Source organism: Schistocerca nitens, chromosome 8 (assembly GCF_023898315.1).
Source record: "Schistocerca nitens isolate TAMUIC-IGC-003100 chromosome 8, iqSchNite1.1, whole genome shotgun sequence".
Taxonomy (NCBI): Eukaryota; Metazoa; Arthropoda; class Insecta; order Orthoptera; family Acrididae; genus Schistocerca; species Schistocerca nitens.
Window position 1 is genome coordinate 388,121,374 of NC_064621.1, and position 20,693 is coordinate 388,142,066.

At 41.1% G+C, this 20,693-nt stretch overlaps 1 protein-coding gene across 1 annotated transcript in view; it reads left to right on the forward strand.

Moving 5' to 3' along the window:
* Positions 1-10,519: 10,519 nt before the first annotated feature.
* The window catches only part of LOC126198858 (myrosinase 1-like), an 89,474-nt gene continuing 79,300 nt past the window's right edge, over positions 10,520-20,693 (forward strand). Inside the window, exons 1-2 of the mRNA XM_049935447.1 lie at positions 10,520-10,655; positions 18,665-18,798. Of these exons, the coding sequence (XP_049791404.1) occupies positions 10,520-10,655; positions 18,665-18,798 (270 nt within the window). The remainder of the gene's footprint in view (positions 10,656-18,664; positions 18,799-20,693) is intronic.

The following is a 20,693-nucleotide window of genomic DNA, read 5'->3' on the forward strand; positions in this document are numbered from 1 at the left end:
AGTCAAAATTGTCAAAATAGCTCATGAATGGCCGGCCGAAGTGGCCGCGCGGTTCTGGCGCTGCAGTCTGGAACCGCGAGACCGCTACGGTCGCAGGTTCGAATCCTGCCTCGGGCATGGATGTGTGTGATGTCATTAGGTTAGTTAGATTTAACTAGTTCTAAGTTCTAGGGGACTAATGACCTCAGCAGTTGAGTCCCATAGTGCTCAGAGCCATTTGAACCATTTTTGAACTCATGAATGATTATATTTGGTGGCATGTTCAAACAAAAACAAGATCTACGGATTGTACCACCACCACGATCTGAAAAGATTTATCCAGTAAATATATACGTTCACGTATTTTGAAAGATTTGTCAGTAACTTCTTTTACAATTACTTTGTCATGTATGTATGTGAATATTTTTTTTTTTTTGCCTTATACTATTTTGTGTTGTCATAAATTGACAAGACAGTATTATTTGTATTAGAGCAAATAAATTGTAAGTTTTGTAAATTGTAAATATCAGAGTTTCACGGCACGAAGTAATGCAAGGGCGGGACTAAATTCTCTGCAAACAACTGTGTAAGTGAAATTGCACGGACTAAACTGCCGGGAAAAACTTACTTTCGGAGTGCAGAACAAACTTTCAGTGACACTTACATGTGACCGTGTGCTACAGAAGTGTAAACAGTGCAATACTACCTTCGCCAAGCAGTAACGCGAAGAGACAAAAGGATGGCCGGCCGATCTGGCCGAGCGGTTCTAGGCTCTTCAGTCTGGAACCGCGCGACCGCTACGGTCGCAGGTTCGAATCATGCCTCCGGCATGGATGTGTGTGATGTCCTTAGGTTAGTTAGGTTTAAGTAGTTCTAAGTTCTAGGGGACTGATGACCTCAGCAGTTAAGTCCCATAATGCTCAGAGCCATTTGAACAAAAGGATGAAACAGTAAACAGAGTAACCCGATATCGACGAGCTGCAGAAATAATAGACACGATTCACAAAACACTCGCACGTATGCAAACATAATGCTCCCGTAAACGTTAGCCAGTGAATAATGCCGCCGACATTATGGAGTGCTACAGAGATTAATAGTTAGCGTGCGGTGTTGTGTGCGTACTAAAGTAAAAAATTTAAAACTGTTACCGCGTGCGAGTGACTAAACGAGCACTTCACAAGATACTCGTGTGTGCACTGTAAATATTAGGTTAGTGCAACGTATGAACAGGAAACAACGAACTCCTATGGCAGTGAACAAAATTCGGTTCGTTCTATGTGGTCTAACTAGCTACAGACATATGCCTCAATAACTTTTGACAAATAAACGATACAAGGTTATACAAACTTCTAAATAGTCATCCATAAACTAAATTTGAGTGCACTTTACCAAGATAAAGAGTCAGCAATTACTGTGTTTGCAGCTAAGCGGTTTGTAGTAGCTATCAAACGATTGATATTGCTATTTTATCTTTTCCGTAAATAATCTCGGACGCTGGTGGACGAGTTGGCGACATTGTAACTGCTTGTTTCTCGCCAAGGCTGTCGTGAGAGTCAGATGTCACAGCAAACTGACAGCTGAGCCACTCACGTGTTGGCGAGGTGCAGATGTAAACATTCCATTAGAAGGGGGCGAGGCGCATGCCGCTCCTTAAAGACATGCTCAAATCTGTGGTCACGGAGCGGTGAAACAGAACAACAAACTTTTACAATTTCTTCTAACAGCGGAACAACGAGTCGACATAGCGTTATATAAATTCACATCGTCGAAATTCTACTGCTCTTCATCTACAACCGTCGAACACTAAGACAACAACAAACCTTTACAATTTACAAATCATGGATCACAGCAATCAGTCGTTTTTTTTTTTACAGGTTTTATTTGGCAAATCTAGATCTCGGCTAGTGCCTAGCCATTACCAATGCACTGTATCATAGTATCAGTGCATGTCAGATCCCTGTTGTTCTGGCGTTTGTCACAGTTCTTTTAGGACTACTACATCTACCAGCAGAACAACGAGTTAACACAGCATTGTATAAATTCATAACGTCGAAATTCTCTGGCTTCACCCCTACAATCATACATCTACAAGGCGTCACAAAGTTTTGTATTTCTTTGGAAATTCGTGGAATGTTCCTATGGGACCAAACAGCTGAGGACATTGGTCCCTAGGCTTACATACTACTTAGCCTAACTTAACCTGACTTACGCTAAGGATAACACACACACACACACACACACACACATACCCATTTCTCTGTCCGGGGATGGGTATTTGTGCTGTCCTCATCATTTCATCGTCATCATCATTCGTGATAGTATATATATTAGACTGTAAAAACAATAGCAGTATGAAAAAATAGGGACTCTGTACAGGCGCTGATGACAGCGCAGTTAGGCACTCCACAAACCAAACATCATCACACACACACCCTTGCCAGAGGGAGCACTCGAACTTCCGACGTGGAGCAAGGCGCCTTAGACGGCGCGACTACCCCGCACGAAAGCTTTCTATATCCATCCCATAACGACAACGAGTCTACAAACATTGTATTAAATCGAAACCATTGAAGTCTACAGAAATAAAGAAAGAGACCATAATCAAACAACAAAAAAGTGTAAAACATACCAGTTTATGTAAAACCCTTATCCCGTACCATATATCCGATGTACTCTGATTTAATTCATTCCGATTTGTATAACTAATATAATGTTTTATTTACCTATATATGTGTACATGTAAATACGTTTTTGATTGACATTTTTGTGAATGTATTGAAGCAGCAGTTTGTGAGTTCAAACAGTTTTAATTACTAAAACACCTACCTCATACTCCGCAAGCTACCTAATGGCGTTTGGCAAGGGTACTTTCGGTAACACTATGATTCCACCAACCCTGTTCCACTCACGAATAGTGCGTGGGAAGAATGATTGTCGGTAAGCCTCTGTATAGGCTCTAGTTTCTCGAATTTTCTCCTCGTGGTCATTACGCGAGATGTATGTGGGGGAAAGTAATATGATGTCCGACTCTTCCCGAAAAGTGCTGCTCCGAAGTTTCAATAGTAAACCTCTCTGTGATGCACAACGCCTCACTTGTAACGTCCTACAGTGGAGTTTGTTTAGCATCTCCGTAACGCTCTCTCGCCAGCTAAACGATCCGGTAACGAAAAGTTCCGCTCTTCGGTGCATCTTCTCTATCTCCTCTACCACTCCTACCTGATAGGGCTACCAAATAGATGAACAATATTCAAGAGTCGGGCGAACAAGTGCCTTATAAGCCACTTCTTTCATGGATGAGATACATTTCCTTAAGACTCTTCCGATGCCTCTGAGTATTGTGTATGCTTTTCCCACTATCTGTTTCATACGGTCATTCCACTTAAGGTCGCTCTGCATAGTTACGCCTAGATACTTTACGACAGACGATGTCTCCAGCTGTCTGTCATCAATAGTGTAGCTGTACAGTAGTGGATTTCTTTTCTTATATATGCGCAATATGTTAGATTTATTTACTTCTGGGTCAACTGCCAGAGCCTGCTGCATTCACCAATTCCCTGCAGGTCGTTCTGCAAATTCTTACTATCTTCTGGCGTTTCTACTTTGGTATGGACAACTGCATCATCCGGGAATAGCGTTAAAGAGCATCCGACGCTTTCTACTAGATCATTCATATATAGAGTTAACAGCAACGGTCCTATCACACGTCCCTGTGGTGCTCCGGATAATATCTTTACACCTGCCGATTATGTTCCGTCAAGAGCGGCGTGTTGAGTTACGTCTGCAAGAAAGTCTTGAATCCTACCGCGGGTCTGCTCCGATACTCCATAACCTGGTATTTTCTTCATTAAATGTCAATGCGGGACTGTATCAAACGCCTTACTGAAATCAAGGAACACAGCATCAACCTGAGAGCCGTTGTCCGCTGCACTGTGGATCTCATGGTGGAATAGAGCGAGCTGAATTTCATAGAATCTCTGGGGAATCCATGTTGATTTTTATAGAGGAGATGTTCATTTTCCGAAAACGTCATAATTCTTGATCATATAACATGTTCCATAATTCCACAACAGATTGACGTCAACGATATTGATCTGTGATTGTGTGGATCTGTCAACGGCTTTTCTTAATATCGGGAATGACCTGAGCTTTTTTCCAGTCGTTAGGTGCCTTTCGTTGCTAAAACCATCTACTATAAACTACTCCTAGAAGGGGAGCAAGTCCTTTCGCATAATTTTTTTGGAATGTTATAGGTATCTCATCTGGTCCTGAAGCCTTTCCACTACTAAGCGATTGTAGCTGCTTTTCAATTCCTCGATCGGTTATCTCAATATCTGCAATTTAGATGTTCGTACGACGATTGAAAGGAGGGACATTGTTACGATCTTCGGGGGTGAAACAAATTCGGAAGACTGAGCTCAGTATTTCGGCCTTCCTTCAGTTCCATTTCGCTACCGGTGTGGTCACTGAGGCAATGAATAGATGATTTTGACACGCTTACTGATTTTACGTACGACCAAAACCTCTTAGAATTTTTAATCAGGTCGGTCGACAACATCTTACTTTCAGAGTCATTGAACGCTTCTGTCATTGCACTCCTTACGCTTGTTTTCGCTTCTCTCAGCTTTTGTTTGTCAACTAGGATTTTACTTCTTTTGAATCTGAGATGAAGTGCTCTTTGTTTACGTAGCACCTTACGACCATGGCTATTAAACCACGGTGGACATTTCCCATCCCTTAAAACCTTACCCGGAACTTATTTGTCCAGGGCATATTGAACGATGCCATTGAATTTTCTCCATTTGTTCTCCACGTCTTCGTCTTCATCACCGAATATTTGATGCTCACTGCTGAGACCTGTATCCTGTCAACCTTTCTGAGCAAATGAATCTTCCTACTTTTCTTAAATTTCTTTGTAGGACCCGTCGTCACACATGTGGTCACAGCCTTATGATCACTGATACCTTCCTGTACGTTAACTGATTCGATAAGTTCAGGTCTGTTTGTTGCCAGGAGGTATAAGACGTTACCCGCACAAGTTGGTTCTCTATCTGCTCAAGGTAATTTTTGGGTAAGACATCCAGAACAATGCCTCACGATTCCCTGTCTCTGGCACCAGTTTTGATATCATAACACTCCCAGTCTATTCCTGGCAAGCTGAAGTAACCCCCTATTACAACGCCATGATCAGGAGAATTACTAATGACATTCTGCAAGTTCTGTCTGAAGCGCTCTACAACTACAGATCCTGACCCGGGTGGTCTATAGAAGCATCCGATCACAATTTTTGACTGTTCTTTGATACTCAGTTTCACCTAGAACATGTTGTATGAACACCTGCTCAGCCAAAAACATGTCATTATTAACCGTACGAAAAGGAATATAAATATTTCTAAAGTTACGTGCCGAAGCCTTGAAGATAATTTGTAAATGAAATAGCCTCAAGCCTTCCTGGAGGCGAATGAAGCAGTACAGGAATAGAGGGGGCGTAATTTTATTTTATGTAAATGTAATTTCGCAAAAGTGCCGAAAGCACAGCAACGCGCAATAATCTATATTTTACTGTATATAACTTCATATCTAAATAACTTATGTACATTAATTTGGTAAAATTTAATTATGTTTTTTCATAAATAACATTCCAAAGATATAGCGGCAGTCATCCTGTGGGTGATTGCGATCGATTGTAATTAATTTCTGTTTTGTTTTAGAAAGTATGTGAAGAGCTGTCTTGCTCGTATCTCTCGCTCTTGTCTGTTAGCCTTTGTACTGATAGGACGCTCTATAGCTGCGTTCCTTGCGTGTCAGTAATTAGTTTTCCTTTTGTGTAGACAAATGTGATGTGTCATGTGCTAGCTTCAGAACCACTTGTAATTAAATTAATGTAAATTAGTTAAATCTCAAGAGTTCTGACTTTAACCGTCCTTCTAACACATATAAGATGCATGAAATGTTTTATTGTTACAGCCAACGACCAATACGGGCATAACGGATCGTGGCGTGGAGATGCAGTGCCCGAATACAATTAGTATTCTGAATGCAAGCGTAGAACCTTAACTGATCTGGCGACGATTCCATTTCGCCCGTAAATAACAGATACCGGAAACGCAAAACTGATAATGATAATAAAGGATTTTATTTTCTCTAAATTTTACAGCATTTTTCTAGAAGTCAATTTGGCCACTAACAAAAATGTATCCACCATCAACAATTACCGCCTGCTCCAGTTAATTTTAAGTTCTTTTTCCCATAGTTAATTTCAATTTCTACTTAAAACCAAATTTTAGTAATCTTGCATGTGAAGAGGCTTCAAATCACTGTCTCCCTCTACAGATTTTATCGTCTACAGTTCCCTCTGATACCAAGGACGTTAATCCTTGATGTCTTAACAAATGTCCTGTTATCCTGTACCTTCTTCTTGTCAGTGTTTTCCACATACATATTCCTTTCCTCATTCTTTACCTCATCAGATCAGCTAGTTTTCCACATTCTTCTGTAGTAACACATCTCGAATGCTTCGTTTCTCTTCTGTTCCGGTTTTCTATGTTTTGCTACCATACAGTGCTATCCTCGAAACGCATATTCTCAGAAATTTCGGCCTCAATTTAGACCTAAGATTGATATTAGCAGACCACTGTTGGACAGAAACTGTCTTTATGACAATGCTAGTCTGTTTTTATATCCTCTTTGCTGCGTCCGTCCTGGGTTATTAGGGTGAATTACATATTATGCTGAATATGTAACAGAATTCCCAAACTGCATCTATTTCTTGACAGTAACGATAGCAATACCTAAAATTATAACGAATATGGACATACAATGACTAGGTAACTTTTTATCAACTTTCATTGTACTGCAAGTGGACACTGCACTTACAAATTACGCCTTCGATTACGATCTAAACATGTATACATAACTCAATGATATCAGAAGAACTACATGGATAGCAATGGTGTCGCAAGGCACTGACTGCATTCTCTGAAAGGTAATAATCTTTTACTTTAACGCAGTAAACCTATTTAGAATATAAGATAAAATATGAAAACCATAGTGTATTAACATGAACCAGCTTGAGTGTAACAACAATAAAAACTTAAGCCGCACAGAACACATATTTAAAACTCATACCTCTATCCTGTTGGTAATAGGAGTTCTATGACACCCATGTCATTACCACATGCCATGTTTCGTAGCGAAAAGCCATATCTACTTGTATCACTGTTTTTCTGAAAAACTACGTATAAGTACTGATATGTCCAAGGCTGCACCAGAAATCTTATTTCTCTGTTGTGAGCCTGTGGATCCGGCTTTGCAGAGATGTTTAAAAGGCAATGAAATTTCAAGTAAAATTTCAATTAATAGTCATATACAAAATATCACTCTATGTTACAGAAAAGTGAATTTTTTATACAGTTTTCATCCTGAATTTAGATTTTAGTCTTGTACTTGTGTTTCCTATACATCACGTAGACACTGCATGCGCTTTCATTCACATTAAACTATTACTGAACTGTTATTATTGTCACCGAGAGCGTTCAGTGCTTGCGACAAAGATACACTGGTATTTCCTAAGATATGAAATTATTGAATACTTCGTCCCGACACCAATACTATTGCTATCCAATCATATATATCGATACTTGCTTAGGTAAGGTATGTTTATAAGTCTCTGAATACCTGTATATGTGAGAGAGAGTGACGGGAGTAGCTGTCGGAGAATGATCCACTGCAATCGCTGGTTCCGTGCTCTCAGATGATTCATCACATCTGACGGCATGAAGCTATGAACAGCAGAATCAAGGAAGCCGGAAGCAGCAGACCGCCATAATTCTCTACACGCAAAATACGAACTACAAGGAGACTGTGAAACGTTTAAGCCGTATCCACATGGACCGAGCATTCCAACGTTGAGCATGTTGAGCTTCTGACGTCATGGAGTGGAAGAAGCACGTTGGGAAGTCTTTCCGAACGTGCCCAAGAATAACTAACGCGATAGAGATTTTAAATGTGTGTTTGAACGTTCGCCAATGAAGTGAGAGAACCCTACCTCTGTCACAGGCACGCCATCCGAGGCCTACGAGAAAGACAGGCCGCGGCGCGTACGTCACGAAGTCAGGCCTGAGCTCGCTCACTGGCTCAACTCAGCAAACAAACTCCATTTCTACACCTATTAACTAGTGACTAGGTGTGTACGTACAAACGAGAATTATATCTTCTACTGGAATCCGCTATTATGGAGTCTTACTGTTATTAGTCCTACAGTGGTCGGAAGTCCAGAGACCTACTAATAATTTGCTACGGCTTTGGTGGGATACAAAAAGTTAAAACCAAGCCAAAACGATTATCAGTTGCAAAAGCCAGCACTTCTTGTACGAATTGAAGACTATTGATCAGAAGAGACTAAATACTATAAACAAGGCGATATAAAATTTTTATTTTGTATTGATCTTAAATTTTGTTGTAGTACTGTTGATCAGTAAGGCTTCATAACAGCGGATTGTTGTACCACATGCAACTCCCGTTAGGACGTGCACACCCAGGTGCGAGTTAACAGGTTTAGGAACGTATTTTGTCTGCTGAGCTGAGCGAGCGAACGGGTTCAGGCCTACCTTCGTGACGTACGCGCCACGGCCAGTCTTTCTCGTGGGTCTCGATGCCATCTCTCTTCAATACAGAGTCACGAGAATCCATATTGGATTTCAACTGAATCCCGTATGTATATAAGCCTTTTAGAGGCATCCTAAAATTGAAGATCTCTCGAAAACCAGTCGTTATTTGTGTGGTTTGTTGTAATAAAATTTCTGGAACGTCATATTGGTGGTTAAAGAATTATTGTAACTTGGGTATTGTCAAAGTATGCCGTTTGAAGGCAACGGCGCACTAAGCAAGGCCGTTTTCTTGGTGCAATTTGTTATAATCGTTACACTACAATTAAAGCTTTCAAGAGATGGAGAGAAGCAAAGTACGGTCGCATAGGACTCCTGGTCCGTAAAGCGCAATGAGTAGCAACGGAGCCGGCCGCTGTGGCCGAGTGGTTCTAGGCGCTTCAGTCCGGAACCGCACTGCTGCTATGGTTGCAGGTTCGAATCCTGCCTCGGGCATGGATGTGTGTGATGTCCTTAGGTTAGTTAGGTTTAAGTAGTTCTAAGTCTAGGGGACTGATGACCTCAGATGTTAAGTCCCATAGTGCTCAGAGCCATTTGAGCCATTTGAAGTAGCAACGGAAAAGCGCAAGATAACGCGTGGTGTGTTACGGATTCGAGCTTCACTGGATCCTAAAATTCATTTTAGTAGCCTTCAAGTTTTATGATACGTTCTAATATTTTCTTATTAGTTTCGTTGAAGTCTATTCCGTAATAGCCGATGTTAGAAGTGCGTTCTTTCTGAGGAGTGAGTTTGTTCGATTGACAGTTTTCGAACCAATATCTGTAACTAGTGTCAAAAGAGTAACAGTGCTCCATAAAAATAAAGGTAAACATGATGAACAGCGTAAAGAAAAATTTCCCAATATTAAACTGTGCTTATGTTTCGGAAATGAAGTGGTTGTGCGACCTCCAGACCAGTTGGGAGGAAACTCAGATGCCAACAAATTGTAAGTAATTACTTATTTTCATAAAAAAACTTCGTGAACTGTTTGATAATTTAAATATAACACATATAATAACATAATGTATCGTTCTAGAATCCACTGTAGATGCCTTAGAGTAAAAAAAAGGGCGAAACGCGCAGCAAGAAAAGGCGATTTTATATACTTATCAGAGAAATAATCTGTAAATATTTAATCAAAACGAATGCTAAATATATTAAACCGATCACATAGGATAACGATGTTTTCTACAACTCGTTAATTTGAAATTAAAAAAGGTTATAGTACCAAGCATATAAGAATACGCGAACACTGGTCTCATATCAAATTAATAACCAACTGTAGAATATTCTACGTAGCAAAACAAAGTATGGTCCCGTAGAGCAAGCATAGACTTAACAGACACCAGTAGCACGTATCAATTAAGCGAATATACCACACGGACCACCTCTGTCGAAAGGGCACGAAAATTCCGCTTTAAAAAATCATTTTTTTTTTAATGGGAAAGAAACAGACTTTTCCGTTGTCTCTGAGCGTCACATGAAAGGCATGATGAGCAGTATTTTCATGGGCTAACTGCAGCTGGATCCCTGAAAAAAAAGTAAAAGTTGAAAATATCTGCCAAACACCAAAGCAAATATGCCTGTCGACTGTTGCGAGCGACATGGGCTGCAGTCTTACTCTATTCCAATTTTATCACCTATGAATTTTTTTTATCAGGCTCAAGAGCGTTAGGCAAGAGCAGAGTTTCCCAAAAGATTTTATAATCACAGAAAACTAATTCGTCTATATCAACAAGGCGAAGTTCAGTACACATCTCATCAGTATTACCCGTTATCTCAGATGTTTCAAGATGAAAAGAAGTCGTTTACATCAGTAATTGCCTCAGTGACTCAGCAGTTCGGAGTACGTATATAAAGTACCTCAGAGACTGGTGAGCGATAAGTGCCCGTCGAAATGTTGGCAGCCATCTTCCTTGCAGCTTTGGTGGCTGTCGGCTCCACGCAATCGACAGATAACAAGTTCCCGGATGGCTTCTTTATGGGGTGTGCAACGGCTTCCTACCAGATAGAGGGAGCATGGAACGAAGATGGTGAGTGCCCATTTTAAAAGCGTAGCTCCAACTTCATTAGCACAGCAGTCTGAAAACTTTAACGAAATGAAATGCAGTCGGTTACTCTTTACGAAGAGAAAGTCCTTATTTCCGAGAAGTAGCTTGCACACAGGTAAGACTTGATAAAGGCGGAGTTTCGTTCCAGACGTCATCTGAAAATGAAAGTAAAACTATTATATTTTTACAGCAAAATATTGCAAAATAGGTAGTGTATTCAAATTTAGGACTTGTCTGTGTTTTTAAACCATTTCAACATTCTCTTCCAAATGGAAACCTGGGACTGATTCAGAGAAATTCTTATATTCAAGTAGCTTTGGTACGACACGTTTTCTGCACAACCAATACTTTTTGCAGGAGCCAAAAGTGATTAACAGTTGATAATTCTTGGAGAATTTTCGGGCATGATAGGACGTTTTGGATGTCTAAAATTTCTGATTGTTAGTAACGGTTATAAATAAATCAGAGCTGCTACAATTAACACATACTTAGGTGACATGCAAGTGTACTCAACAGCGATCGCCATTATGTGGCTGGGAAAGTCGCCTAATGCCTGACTCTTCCGGTTAAGATCTGTCAAAAGAACTGCAAACGAAACAGCAAGTGCTAGTAAAACTCTTCAAAGTCAAAAGCGAAATGTAAACACTTGAATAATTTGCGACAAGGAAGTACGACAACATTTCGGGGAACTGGTTCAATCCATTCATTGCTATAACAGTGACGCCAAGATGTGTGGAAACAAATGTAAGATAAAAAAGTTATCTGTTTTATTTTGTTTCATTTGTAATTTGGATTGTGTGAACAGCAAAAATTTATACCTCTGAGGCTTTAGACAGTCTAGCACGTTCACCTCGTTACGCAACTACGTGCACAAAGAAAGTGACCAGTCAAATGTGGGAGTTCCCTTACCCAGTTCTTCCCTGTGTTCTTCCTTACCTGACATGACTGGGTCAAGTTTGGTTGGTCACAAGCACAACACAGTCCTACAGCAACACTTCTAAAACGGAAACTTACATATACCTTTGCTTTATTTCTTCACTAAGACGGTTGGGAAGCTCTGTTTGTGCAACTTAGCGATTCCAAACAGTTCTAATTTCTATGATCCTCTAATCCTAATCAGATGAATATTGTGACGTATTTAGCCTGTGGTACGAACTACAATTCAGTTTCATGCTAGATCCAGTTTTCACAACATTATCTTTAACGAACCGGGACTCGTGCTCTGTAACGCCAATTGTATCTGGAGAGCCGCTTGAATGCGAGCTCTCAACGGTCTGCTTCCCTACCCTCTAAGCTAGTTATTTCGGAAATGGCGCTACGTATGCCTTCTATTTCTTAAGAATTACTTCTCAGCACAGCCGCCCCTGCAACATAATTACAAGTTTCTCAGGCTGTTTCTGACCACCCTCTACATTTGTGACAAAGCTAGTGGAAGAAAGCTGCTGTGTCAGGTTGAGGTAGTAGAGGGCCGGTTGCAAAGGACAGCTCGACGATAAAACTGTCAAAATTGTAGGTAAGGAACAAGACATAGAGAATTAGACTGAGAATATCTTAGTAAGGAAATGTGTAATTATATTTAAAGCACAACACCACTGAACGCACGGCATGAGTGTATGAAACATGTGGAACAAAGAATCCCAGAATTTAAGCACAAGGAAATCAGTATACGCCGAAAGTTATTAAAAATACTTGCTAATCGGAGATGTGGTGAATAAAAATTTGCTGATATCTGGGTGGATAAGTATTAACATAATTGTTTACCGTGCTTCGCAGGTTACACTTCTCACAAAGCCACGAACCAACCTAGGAAGTGGTCATTAAAGATCTATGAATGCTGAAAATGTCGACATCCCAAGCTCTGGAATGGAAATTAGAAAATAGTCCGTTTCTATACCGCGATGTCTGCGAATGCACGATAGTCGCTGACTTCAGTTGTACTTAATTATTACTCAACTATCATCGTGTCTTACCACACCTGCATTTCACAAAAAAGGCTAGCTTTGTCCATTGAAACCCAAGCGGTCTCCAACAACCACGTGCCGTGTTACACTCTGATTATGTTTCATGATTCGGCCCTCCATAGAGCACCTTACAAGCGTCCTACTGAGTGTTGTCAAAGATAGTTATGCCTTCAAAGACAGACAGTCTGGTGCAGAATATGTCTATGCAAATAACAGGCGCGAGAAAACTGGCAGTGAAAGGTTTGAATTTTATGGACACCTTTCAAGAGTTGTCGAGAAAGCTGCATTTCTCGTTAGGGGCAAATGCAGTTGCGTTTTTAGTATGTGGTGGTAGAGAATGTAATGCCCAAAAAATCGGAATGGATTTACCAAGTAACGAATCGCCAGAGCCTTCATTCTAATTTGAATGAATTTTGTAACATACTTACAAACTTACGAGAAACTGAGTTTCTATGCTATAAGTGTCTCCATAGAAAATGGTTTGCATAGGAAAATTTCAGTGAATGTGTTGTGTGCGATACTATTCGTTCATAGTCGACCTTTCGCCTGTTGCAGAAATGCATACATAGAACTAACGGCGTCGAAGGTATAGATGGAGCAGCAGTATCATGCTAATCTAAAACGAAGTGTGAAAGTAATGATGGCACATCATTCAATTCTATCAGTGGGAGTTGTGGCGTGCTCCTTGAACCCACCCTACTGGGACACCCTTTGTGGGAGTTTCTGAGGTTAGGAAAGCCGAACTCTCAAATCGTCAGGAAACCGAAAGAATGGAGAAAGGATGATACCTCGGCAAACCGAAGCCAATCATGTGGTCACTGAGTCAGTTCTCTTTCAGTTTACACTATCTGATCACGATTATCCGGACACGCCTATGTAATGCGGAAGTAATCACTAGACGTGGCACCTGTCAGTAAAAAAAGAGGCTTGGGGTACTGTATTTTCCGTAGACAAACGAAAACGGCAAAATGAAAGGTTAGGAGAGCTCAGTGACTTCCGAATGTGACTAGTCATTGGATGACAACTGAGTAAAAGTCCGTCAGAGATATTTTAACAGTCTAAACGTGCCATACCGATTGTTGGTTTTGTGATTGTGAAGTGGAATCGCGAAGAAACAACCACATCTAAACCAATACCAGACGCACAGGAAAGGTGAAGGACTGCGGAACGTCGTTGAAAAAAAAAAAAAAAAAAAAAAAAAGAATTCAGACAAAGAAATCAAACGTATCTGTCGTCAGTGATAAGAGACGCTTAGGGTGGTGTAAAGAGGGACGCCTCTGGACAGCGGCTGATTGGATACGAATGATTGTGGGTGATGAATCACGCTATACTGTGTCGCAGTCCTGTGGAAGGGTTTGTGTTGTCGAATGTCTGGGGAATGTTGCCTACCGTCATGTGAAAGTGCCAATAGTCCAGCACGGAGGAGGTGGTGTTACCGTATGGCGATAATTTTAGTGGCCGCGGTGTGGTCCTCTTATTGCACTTTGAATGCGGAAGGGTATGAACGCATTTCACAGCATTGTATCCTGCATACATAGAGCAACAGTGTGGAGACGATGACCGATTTTATCAGTACGACAGAGTACCCTGTCTGAAAGCAGCGTCTTTGAGGCAACGATTTGCGGTTAATAATATCCCTGAAAAGCACTCGCCTGCACGGAGACCCGACCTGTGCCAAATGCAACACCTTTGAGATCAGGCCCCTACAGACGTTCATACTGATAGTGTCAGCAGCAGAGTAAATGCCTTTATAAAGAAGGTGACAAAGGGACTACGCCAGGGATCCACACTTGCCCCTACACTCTTTAAGATCTACCTAGAGGAGGCATTAAAATCATGGAAAAGGAAATGCGGAGGAATGGGTGTCCCTATAGACGACGAGATCTTGTTCACTCTATTTTTTGCTGACGACCAAGTGTTAGTAGCTGGAAATGAGGAAGATGCAAATTACATCCTCCGCAAATTAAAAGAAGGATATGAAAAAATGGGGTCTTGTCATAAACGTATCTAAAGCAGAATATCTGAAAGTGGGAGAAAATACTGTTAACGACTTACAGCTCGGTTCTGATACTGTTAAAGGGTGTCATAATTTTAAGTACTTGGGAGTGACACTGTCGTCCAATGGTAGACGTATGAATGACGTAAACAATAAAATAGGCCAGGGCAAAGGATCCATAAAACAACTAAATGGTATTCTCTGGAACAAATACATAACGCGCAAAACAAAACATACCATCTACCACACAATTATTGAAAGTATCACAGAATATGGTGCAGAGTTGTGGGAACTAACTCAGAGGCAGAAAGATCGCCTGCTGGCTGTCGAGATGGCTTTCTGAAGACGGAGTTGTGGACACTCCAGACTTGACCATATTAGAAATGATAGGATCAGAGAGGCTATGAATGTTAAAAGCACAATCCTAGACTACATAGAAAGGAAGCGCCTACTCTGGTATGGTCACTTATAGCGTATGCCAGACACAAGATGGCCAAAACGGGTATGGCAATGGACTCCACATCAAAGAAGAAAGCGCGGTAGACATGCAAGATGCTGGAAAGACGACGTCAACGAAGCAACGGCGGCGAGAAGTGTTAATGAAGGAGACTGGAATGACCGTGAATGATGGAGATTGGGATGCGAGAGGTGGCGGCAGCCGTAGAAACCTCACTCTCATATACATATATATAAGACGGAGGAAGAATGCACCCAGTATTAATGTCTATTATTATTTGTACGGACACTTTTGTCCATATTGCCTATTCGCTGATAACTAATCGACTACGAGCCCCTCCACCCCTTCCCCTGCCGCGCGGGGTAGCCGTGCGGTCTTAGGCGCCTTGTCACGTTTCGCCCGGCTCGCCCCGTCATAGGTTCGAGTCCTCCCTCGGGCATGGGTATCTGCGTTGTCCTTAGCATGAGTTACTTTGAGCTAGATTAAGTAGTGTGTTAGCTTAGGGACCGAGGACCTCATCAGTGTGCTCCCATAGTCCTTACCAAAAATTTCCAATTACTACCAGCCCAAGTATTGTTAATCGTAGAAGCTAACGTTGTGGATGGTATTGATGGAGCAGCTGTTACATCCTCATCTGAAATAATAAATGAAAGCTATGACGTCAAGAGATATTGCCAGTGTATTATCCACTGTAGTACTCGTACTCACTAGATACAAAGTTAGTAAAATGTAGTTCGAAATTTGGTTTCAACATGTTAGTGTTTTAGAAGGCATGCTTCTATTCGAAGTTCCTACATCCAATATTCGAAATGATTTACCCTGCCAGCTACAGGGGGCACTACAGTTCAATGTGGACTCCGGAGCAAGTTACAAACCAAACTATTTCATAACAATAATAATAATATACGAAGAATGGAAAAGAAAATTGAGGATGCGCTAGATGACGATCAGCTGGGATTTAGGAAAGGTAAAGGCACGAGAGAGGCAATTCTGACGTTGCAGCTAATAATGGAAGAAAGACTAAAGAAAAATCAAGACACATTCATAGGATTAGTCGACCTGGAAAAAGCGTTCGACAATGTGAAATTGTGTAAGATTTTCGAAATTCTGGGAAAAATAGGGGTAAGTTATAGGGAGAGACGGGTCGTATACAATATGTACAAAAGCCAAGAGGGAACAACAAGAGTGGACGACCAAGAACAAAGTGCTCGAATTAAAAAGGGTGCAAGACAAGGACGTAGTATTTCGCCACTACTGTTCTATCTGTACATCGAGGAAGCAATGATGGAAATAAAAAGAAGGGTCGGGGTGGAATTAAATTTCAAGATGAAACGATATCAGTCATACGATTCGCTGATGATATTCATATCCTGAATGAAAATGATGAAGAATTACATGATCTGCCGAATGGAATGAATAGTCTAATGAGTACATTGTATGGATTTATCGCGAATCGAAGAAAGGCAAAGGTAATGAGAATTACTAGAAATGAGATCAGCGAGGAACTTAACATCAGGATTGATGGTCACGAAGTAGATGAAGTTAAGGAATTCTGCTACCTAGACAGTAAAATAACCAATGACGGACGAAGTAAGGAGGACATCAAAAGCAGACTAGCAATGCCAAAAAGGGCTTTCCTGGACAAGAGAAGTATCATAAGTGCATTATACCCCGTCTGAGGCATGCTGGACCACAACCGTTGCAACTGATCCTTGTTATACTGGAGAGTCGTACTGGAACGGGGTTGACGTCTACGGTATCCCACGTATGTTCTATCAAGGACGGATCTGAAGATCTTGTTGGCCACAGAAGTACCTCAAAATCACACGTTCCATGTGTGGACGAGCATTTTCCTATCGAAAAATGTCTCCACGTTACTGTTGTATGGAAGGTAATACATGAGGTCTCAGTACGGTTGTGTCGTACTGCTGAGCTTTAAGAGTTCACTACCAGCCGTGACCTCAGTTCACACCCGTTGGTTCCCTTTCGATGTTAGAGCACCCACAGCTCTGCCTCTCCAAAAAAATTGGAAGAATGAGACCTCTCTCCACGTCACAGCCATCGTCACCGACGATTGTCATGGGTTACTCCAAACAGCAGTTGATCGCTGAACACAATTTGCCGCCATTAATCAGCAGTCCACGCTTCCGAGTAACGGCTTTACCCAAAACGATGGCGTTTGCGTTGCTCTGTTAACGCCAGCCTCTGCGTGGTACGATGTATTCCTGGCTTGGCTGCTGCTAGTCTCCGACCAATGGTGCAGGATGATATAGAAGGATGCAGCTAGTCTACTACTTTTTCTTGGATGTCAGGAGCAGTTTCAAAGGAGCTACGATGCACCTGGTGCCATATGTCGATACGTTCTTAGGGTGGTCAAATACTTTGATTAGTATGCCTGTCCACGTGTTCCCACTCTGTCCAACATCGGAATACTGTTGCATCCAAATGTACGCAAATCTATATAACTTCACCAGCCGGCCAAATGGAGACCCACGTGTAGTCCACTTTCAAACTCTCTCAGTTTCTGATAACGCTGTCTCACATTAGTATGCGGCGTCTCCAAGTCATTCACAGTGATTATTCAATAACTGACGCTAACTGCGCCGCTTATATGCTCTACCAGACTTGTTAACTGTACTAACACATGAACAACACTAATGCAGGGTGGTGGTCATCCTAGCTGTCATAGAAAATTGCACGTCCTATAATTTTAATTCCAGCAGCTGGCGTGTACATTTATGAAATTACACTAACAGCCGACCATTTCATAAGACTGTGACATATAGGTGACTAATGTTTTGTGAAACTATTACCGTATCTACAGTATTATACTGATTTGAGACGCAGGTGGTCAAGAAGGAACAGGAATTGGATGTCTAGAATGTGCAGATGTAGTTTATGAAAACAGACAACGTATTTAAAAGAGACAACATAATCAGGAATGGTGTTATCGGAAATGAATGAAACACATGCAACGTAATAGAAAGTTAGAATAAAGTAAGAGAAGGTAAAGAGAACATATACAGAGATCGCATGCTGAAAAATTACTTGTAAACCTAAAGAAATACAAACCTCAAGAAAAGGACCCATTGAAAGATGAGAGAAAGTTTGGGCACCATAATAGCCAGTAAATGAGCCAAACTGGGAATAGAAGAAGAAGAATCAAAGAAAATGGTAAAGATATATGCTTTTCAAAAATAAAGTGACTCAATGTCACTCTCATTTAATTCCGACCTTCTCATTATATTTAGCAGTTGTCTGAGCATGCCGGCCGAAGTGGCCGTGCGGTTCTAGGCGCTGCAGTCTGGAACCGCGAGACCACTACGGTCGCAGGTTCGAATCCTGCCTCGGGCATGGATGTGTGTGATGTCCTTAGGTTAGTTAGGTTTAACTAGTTCTAAGTTTTAGGGGACTAATGACCTCTCAAGTTGAGTCCCATAGTGCTCAGATCCATTTGAACCATTTGTCTGAGCATGTGATCTTCCTATAACTACTGCATGTCTTACAACCTCTGAAAGTAGATAATCTCTCTTGCGACTTGTAGCAATATTTAAGATGTTGCTTCTATTTTTCTTAGGCAAGGGAGAGAATATCTGGGACCACATGTTTCACGAGCATCCGGAATACGGAACAAACGGCGACAACGGGGATGTGGCCTGTGATTCTTACCACAAGTACAAGGAGGATGTGCAGATGCTGAAGGCTCTAAACGTGAGTAGACACTGGGGCATTTCACATATTCTTATCCTTGTTATATTTACTTCTATACTTCACAAGCCTCTTTATGGTGAGAAACGAAGAATATCTCTTTTACCACTATAATTTCCACTAATTTCTTTTTCATTCAAGGATGGTTCTTTGGAAGTTCGAATGTCGGTAAATTACCATACGAATTTCCATACAAGATCTAACATGTCTGTTTTTCCAGTCGTGTTCGGTTCGTGATATGTTTGTGGAAGTAATACATTATCTTATTTTTCTTGGAACTAACACTCTCGAATTCAAATTGTAAAGCTCTCTGTTGCACGCAACCAACGTCTTGTAGTGCTTGCCTCTCAAGTTGGATCAGCATCTGTATAACTCTCTAGCTAAAAGAGCCCAAAATGAAACGTGCCGTTATTCTTAGAATCGTCGGTATCTCCTCTGTCAATCCGGATTGGCAACTGGCCCAGACTGTCCAGTGTTACTAACGTTCACACTCCGATTAATTATTGATACCTTTCCATTGTAATAGCTAGATGCAAGATAAGTTAAGGATTATCCAAACGGGTATTATGGCGCCGATATTATACACGAAATACGAAGTTGATATGGACGAAAGGTCAGGAGGTACTTGTTTTTGAAGGACGCGGCAGAATTTAGAATAGTCTGAATGCTGGAAAGTGTATCGGAATTCAGGAAATTCTATACAACATTAACGCTTGGTGCAGGGGCTGCAGTTGACCCTCACCATAAGAAAATATAACTTGTTAAATATACTTGTACGCATATGTGAAAGAGGAGATAGTGTTCACAACCCACAGCCATACCAAATAACGTCGAAATTAATTCGGTATTGCAAATTCCTTGACATAATCAGTACTATATAAGATGTACTACCAGCTAGTGACATACGAAACTTTTTGTTGGACACTTATTTGCACACAGTTCGTATCAAAGCTCATTGAAATGTAACTTGTTTTAATAAGTGCCTGCAATATGGTTCTAATTATATTCTTTGTAAAAATAAATGCATGAGTAGGTGACAGTGAAGTACTGTGTCTAATTATTCAATATACTCAGTTCTAACCTACCTTAAAAAGTGGTATTTCAAAATACGATTGCATGAATTAATACTGCGTACATCACAATTACAATTACGTTGCAAAAAAGGAATGTTAGAAACGTATACATTGACGGAAAAAAAAATCAACACCGCAGAATACAGAGTGATGAAATTTCGGGAATGAATTTGTCCAGGCAACATATTTAAGTGATTAACATTGCAAGATGACAGGCTTATGTAAGCACGAGATAAGCCATTACAAATGCGAAATATTGATACATAAAAAGCCGGTGTAAGCGCCAGAACGTAGGATGCAAGCATGCAAACGTGCATGCATTGTGTGGCACAGGTGTCGGAGTTAGGTTTGTGGGACAGAGTTCCCTGGCTGTAGCACTTTGTCGGTCAGTACAAGGACGGTTAATGCTGTCTGTGGATGAAGCTGGATTTGTCGTCCGATTATAATCTATATATGCTCGATTGGAGACAGATATGGTGATCTAGTAGGCCAAGAATACATGTCCACACTCTGCAGAACATGTTGCGTTACAACAGCTACATGTGGACGACAGTTATCCAGATGGAAAGCACCACCTGGAATGCCATTCATCGATGGCAGCACAACCGGTCGAATTAACAGACTGACGTATAAATTTGCATTGAGTGGGCTTTGGAATGCCACGAGAATGCTTCTGCTGTCATACGAAATCGCACCCCAGAAGATAACTCCAGTTGTGTCTGGCACGCTGACTGGTTGGTCGCAGGCCCTTAACTGGTCTCCTTGTAAACAACACACTGTCATCAGATGACATCGAGACAGGGCCAGCTTTCATGGGAAAACACA